A 6,563-nucleotide genomic window follows, 5' to 3' on the forward strand; every position below is an offset into this window, starting at 1 on the left:
TAAACTAATAATTTTTCACCAAATTTACTTACACTTCTTTACGGATGATAGTAATGTAATTTACTTTTACAGTATTGTTTACTCAAAAACCGAGATACTTGCATTTGCAACCATTATGGCAATTGGCAATATACATAGAAGTATGTACCAGCCCTAAGCTAAATGTCGCACATTTTTCCACGAGGACAAACTTTTTTGAATATATATAATTACACATCATGCAACAATTAAACATCGATGTAAATGTAAAATGGTTATCCATTTATGATCTAGGTAGGCAGAGAACTCAGCTTAGAAAGAACAATCCCCATATCAAGAGAAAAGCCCCCAACACACTATCTACAACAAAGTTGATTAAAGCATTATGCTTTCACTTTTTTTGGTTATTAGCATATTATACTTGCATACAATAAAAGAAATACCCAAAATACCTTCGTGGGCTGTGCTGATCAGCCACGAACCTCAAACCTATTGGTACTCGGTGTATCTCTCATTGTTCATGTATTCAGCAAACTCAGAATGATACCCAATTCCTTTAAAGACCTTATAATCAATCCACCACTTCATCAAACTGCTTCCTGGCACGAAAACTTCTGGTGACAAAGAGAAAGCTTTGATTGCACATAAAATATCTTCCTCAAACCTCTTGAGGCTGCTTGTTTTGAGGCTGGTTGTAATATCGTCCAAGCCCCCATTCTTCAAGTCTCTTAGTGAAATCAACGCCTCCTCTACATGTGCCCAGAAGCAAGAATCCTCAGTAAGACTAGCAGCCTTTGTTTTATCGCTTGGCTTTTGATCCTTCTTGTCATCCTCCGACCACCTCTCTAATAACACATAGTGGTTTGGTCTACTCTCTATGTAGTTCGTGTTGCCCTTTTTGTAGTAATCGGCTATGTCTAGTGGCTCAACAATCCTTCTGTAGTTAGTTCCACCATAGAGCCAACGTTTACGCAACTTGGCACCTTCTTTTTGTGGCATTAGCTCCTTTTCTTCAATAGTCTTCTTCCAATATTGACTCAAGATACGTTGATTTCTGATGATTTCTTGTTGGCTTCGGATATCTTCTATGGTTTTGGTTTCGGCATTCTTGAAACTATCATAATAACCCCCTCTTGATCTTTGGCCCTTCATATACCATTCCATGTATGTCAAACTTATCTTCATTTCGTTTAGCTTCTTTGTTGGCTCGTATGCATTAACCATCCTCTTGGTTTTGATCATCTTCGCACGTTTCTCTTTAGTTTTGGCAATCAGATCTTGTGAATCATCTTTTAACAGACCAATTTCCTGAAATTGCAACATGATCCCCGCTGTTAACGGAGTCAAGTTGAATCCACCGAATTCAGAAGGTCCGCGATACAAAATCTTCCTTCTGATCAAACCCAATTCGTTGGTATAATCATGTGTTTGGTAGTTTCCACCATTTGATGACGCAATGTCATCTAGAACTGCCAGGATTGTCTCTTGATCTTCAAAAGCGGTGTGCCCACCGGATTCTGTGCAAAACAGGAAAGTACCGAAAGGTTTGTATAAAGTCTTCGATGAGAAAACACTAGCAAGAGTATCCGTATTTGCAACCACGTTTAGGAAACATGAACTCCATTGTGGGCGTTCACAGATAGCACGTCGGAGAGTTTCATCACCAAGAAGGGGAGCACCGAAAGTTATGCAAATAGGGCGTTTGGCAGTTTTTAAACCTTTAGATTCTTCCACATCTACAGCATGTTGGTGAAGTAGCGCAAAAAGAATGGCGAGGTATCCCCCAAGACCATGTCCAGTGACGACCAATGGACTGTCTTTATGCTGAAAGAAAAGTATTTAACAGATAAGAATAGATAACATAATAATGGGCTTCATCTTGCTTTCTAAATCTGCTACATAAGAAATGTTACCTGTTTTAGGAGCTCCAAAAGCTCGTCAAAATGTTGCTCAAAAAGCTCAATAGCAGCTTTGTTAATGGAGCACTCGGGGTTGACTTTTGTGGATAGAAAGTGCAAGTCTTTGTGGTTTTCTGGTGTAACCAGATCCAACGCACTATTATTAATTAGAATTGAATAATCAGACAAAGAGTTGAAAGCCAAAACATTGAATCCAGAACGAGTTGGGTGAAGATGATGAGTGGAAGAAGTTTGGGAAATTGCTCGATAAGCATCTTGAATGACATCTGTGCTGCCAAGAAACTTGCCCAGTTCGACTTCACTGCTGAACCTGCAAGTTTTTTCCAATCAAAAACTCCATTAATGGCAGTAAATAAACAAAAGCATCAAAAAAAACGAAACCCGTTATCAAGATTCGATATCGTGGTGATTAAACGAGGTTAAGATCTATGTAAGCTTACATCTTTTGGTCTTTCATCTTCTTTCTGGGTTCTTTTTGAGAAACTCTTGGGTGTGTTTGTTTTAGATGTTGAAGACGATGAAAAGAAGCTTTAATTCAGATATTCGTTTTCTTTCGTATGTAACATGTCAAGATGGAAGTATTTAAAAGAATCCTTTCTGTGTTGATTTTTAATTGACTGGGAAAACTCGTGGTGATTGGTTCGAAGCTTTCAAATTATTAGATTTTTGTACAGTCGACCAAGACTCGATCTGTCCCTACCAAAGTGCCAAGTCGTCGTCAATGCCATTATTCATTTTACACCGAGTATATCTTCTGATTAACAATGACAACTTGGATAATGTGTTTTTGTAAGAGAATAAACCTGAATGATAGGGTGATGATTACTTGGTATTTTTACGTCATTTTGATAGGATTAGGCGTAAATGACACCTTTCAAAGCTTGATGGTTGCCTTTTATGTATTTATTGCTAAGGTGTATACAATGTTTTTTTATGATGAATTTTTTACTACATACACATAAAACGATTTGATAGAAAAAGTTAGGTAAACATAAGTTATTCTTACTATGTTCTTTAATTTCACAAATCTACTTTCATTTAATCTTAATTTCTTTACATAAAGACATTTATTTATTTTTTTTAACATTATTTACCTACACAATTTTTTTTTAAATTAAAACCCAACAGTAAGGTGTACAAGATTTTTTGTGACGTAGGGAGAGTGCAAAGTTTAAGTTGTGTTGATAAGCCAATTTTGTGACGTAGGGAGATTGTAAAGTTTAAGTTGTTGGGAAAATGACTTAGGAGGGTAACTACTTCTTATCTGTGTTCACGTATTGGCAACTTCTTCTTTTTTGTATATAATAAAGCAACTAACATGTTTTAACTGTTTAAATTATACCAATATTACCGGCTAATACTTGTTTTAACCGGTAACACAAAGGGAAAATGACTTAGGAGGGTAATTACCTCTTATCCGTGTTCACATATTGGCAACTTCTTCTTTTTTGTACATAAGAAAGCAACTAACTTGTTTTAACTGTGTAACATCCCAAAAATCATGACAAAAAATTTTGTTTTTAATTTAATACTAAAACCATAATTATCAAATCATTAATTTAATACTCCGGCATCGGGCCCCGCCCGACATTAGGCCCGCCTAGCATCGAGTCCGGCTCGGTATACATATCTGTCTCTCTTAGCCCCCCTGTCTCCGGGCCTCGCCCGCTAAACTCATACAATCATATAACATGCTAACACATAAAGAAACATGCTCTAATGTATCCATGTCCTAAGAAACATACTATGCTAATAATGAGATACGGAACCTCGTCCGTACTCAGCTAGTGACGAGATACGGGACCTTGTACACACTCATCTCCCTACCAGGCACATACAAGTATCACACAGACAACAAGTATAATCTAACATGCAAACATTCCTGGGGCACTCGCCCGACATCGGACCTTGGTCCGGAATAACATACTAGCATACAATGCCTAGGGCTAAACCCCGGGTCTTCCTACTCATAGACTACATGGGTTGGCATTGTGCCCTTAGACCCATTCACATAGCGAGGAGACTCACCTTGCACTGCTGAAGCACTGGTTGGAACTAGCTGAGTACGAACGAAGTTCCGTATCTCATTATTAGCATAGTATGTTTCTTAGGACATGGATACAGTAGAGTATGTTTCTTTATGTGTTAGCATGTTATATGATTGTATGTGTTTAGTGGGCGGGGCCCGGAGACAGACGGGGCCTAAGAGAGACAGATATGTATATCGAGCGGGGCTCGATGCCAGGCGGGGCCTAATGCAGGGCGGGGCCCGTTGCCGGAGTATTAAATTAATGGTTTGATAATTATGGTTTTAGTATTAAATTAAAAACGAAATTTTTGGTCATGATTTTTGGGATGTTACACAGTTAAAACAAGTTAGTTGTTTTCTTATGTACAAAAAAGAAGAAGTTGTCAATATGTGAACACGGATAAGAGGTAGTTACCCTCGTAAGTCAATTTCCCTTTAAGTTACCGATTAAAGCAGGTATTAGCCGGTAATATTAGTGTAATTTAAACAGTTAAAACAAGTTGGTTGCTTTATTATGTACAAAAAAGAAGAAGTTGCCAATATGTGAACACGGATAAGAGGTAGTTACCCTCCTAAGTCATTTTCCCTAAGTTGTTTGCAAAGTTTAAGTTGTGTTGATAAGACAAAAAGTAGCTTATAGGCAAACTTATAAGCAAGTTTATAAAAAACTCCTTAAACATATTTTTTAAATGCCCTTTTATGTTATTTTACAACTTTCAGCTGGCTTATCAACTATTTTAAACAAACGTTATTTTTTACTAGTTAGTTTTTCAGCTATGAGCTAACTTTTCATATAACAGCTAGCTTTTCAACTATGAGCTAGTTTTTCAGCTAGTACGCCAAACATAGCCTAACTTTTAAGGAGTTTTTTTAAAAAAATTCAAATATACCCCTTAATTAATAATAAAAAAAACATAATCTTTTAAATGTTTTTTATGTTATTTTATATCATTCAGCTAACTTATCAGTCAGTTTATTATCAACTAGTTTTTCAACTATCAACTAGTTTTTCATTTAACAACTAACTTTCTAGGGGAAATCTCTGATAAAATCTTAATATTTTGGACTAGTTTACGGTTTAATTCCAACTTTTGTTTTTTGAACAGAATAGTCGCGATATTTTATAATTCTAACTTATTTTTTCTCAACAGAAAATGACACATTATCATATAAATTTATAATATTGGTATTTTTCTATTCAAAAAATAAATGTTGGGATTAAACAGTAAGCTAACTCAAAATATTGAGACTTTATTGGAAATTTCTCAACTTTTCAGCTAGTGCGTCAAACATAAGTATTAAGTATTGTATATATATATATATATATATATATATATATATATATATATATATATATATGTGTGTGTGTGTGTGTGTGTGTGTATGTGTGTGTGGGAGGGGTAGGATTTGTTTTCTTTCATTTTAACCAAATGGAATAAAATTTTATAATAATAATTTTACTCTTACAATTAAAAATATAAATTTCATAATATTTATTAATTTTAATAATATAAGAAAAGTCAAAAGGACGAAAACAAGGGAACAAAATGTGAAGAGTTGGTGTTTTAACTCCACCATCAACATCTTAATCAATATCAATTCTAACGAGTATTGCATTTTTCAAAAGAAAAAAAAAACGGTACATAAACCCTAGCGGCCAACCGACGTCGACTAGCCTAGAAAAAAGACTATCACCACCCAACAGTGGTAATCAAAGTCACTAATGATTGATTGGGAATGTGACAAAAGGAATAATGATGGGTGGGAATGGCGATTTCCAAAACCGAAAAAGGTTAACAATGAACAAAAAAGACACGATGAAATACAAAACCAACAAACAATCAACCTTTACTTTTCAAAAGCGGAAGAGATCTCAACTACTATGTACATAACGAAGTTTCCATCAAGCTACAAGTCAAAAGATTCATGGAGGATGTGTGAAAAACATGGGGTTGTGGTGGATGTGTATATTACAAGGAAACTCTCTAAGGTGGGAAGAAGATTCCTGTTTGTACGATTCATACATGTGGAAGCTGCTCATGCCTTGGATCGTAAGTTATGTGAAGTATGGATTGGTAATTACCACATTTTTGCTTCAATCGCTCGATTTCCATGCAAGGAAAATATAGGTAACACAACACGAATGTTTAATTATTTCATGAAAATAGGGACAACAACAAATATGCATGAGATCGGGGAGGGATGTGCAAAAACTTTTTCTTCTATACTAAAACGGATCAGAGACTCTGGAACAAGAAAACATAAATAGGTGCGGACAAAAAAAAACATTAACTTGTGTCGAGTGATTTTTTTGGTGATCCCGAACTCGGCGTGTGTGGTTCTAGGAAAAGTGAGGGAACTACATGCAGTTGAAAACTTATACAAAATATTTAAAAATGAATGATTTTTAGATGTTTATATAAATTATTTAGGTTGCACTTGGGTGAGGATTGAGTTTAACACTCAATCTGAATGTACTAAATTCAAGAATACTTATGATAGCATGTGTTTTTTCATTGATCTCAAGTCGGTACCAACAACTTTTAGGGACAAGGAATGCATGATCTGGATGGAGCTTGTAAAACACCTCGTGCTAGGATAGTTTAAAATAACCTTTCAAAAACAACTTATTTTGA

At 35.5% G+C, this 6,563-nt stretch overlaps 1 protein-coding gene across 2 annotated transcripts; it reads right to left on the reverse strand.

Moving 5' to 3' along the window:
- Window positions 1-240: 240 nt before the first annotated feature.
- On the reverse strand, window positions 241-2,518 carry LOC145097850 (senescence-associated carboxylesterase 101-like). 2 transcript variants are annotated; one of them, XM_079035503.1, is made up of 4 exons: window positions 2,339-2,518; window positions 1,893-2,208; window positions 432-1,803; window positions 241-339 (listed from the first exon to the last, which is right to left on the reverse strand). In XM_079035503.1, exons 1-3 carry the CDS (start codon window positions 2,353-2,355, stop codon window positions 469-471), a joined length of 1,668 nt encoding a protein of 555 aa, XP_078891629.1. In that variant the 5' UTR covers window positions 2,356-2,518; the 3' UTR covers window positions 241-339; window positions 432-468. The 2 variants fall into 2 exon arrangements, with proteins under 2 accessions (XP_078891629.1, XP_078891628.1); XM_079035502.1 differs by having other exon boundaries at window positions 241-1,803; window positions 2,339-2,517.
- Between the last annotated feature and the right edge of the window lie 4,045 nt (window positions 2,519-6,563).

The sequence above is a fragment of the Lactuca serriola genome, chromosome 4, assembly GCF_051521515.1.
Source record: "Lactuca serriola cultivar US96UC23 chromosome 4, Lser_US96UC23_V15, whole genome shotgun sequence".
Lineage (NCBI taxonomy): Eukaryota > Viridiplantae > Streptophyta > Magnoliopsida > Asterales > Asteraceae > Lactuca > Lactuca serriola.

Bases quoted from the DNA above. Each gene is read 5' to 3' on its own strand.
- LOC145097850 (XM_079035503.1), bottom strand. The intron at 1,804-1,892 runs GTAACATTTCTT...CTTTTCTTTCAG, and splicing joins TTTTGGAGCTCCTAAAACAG to CATAAAGACAGTCCATTGGT.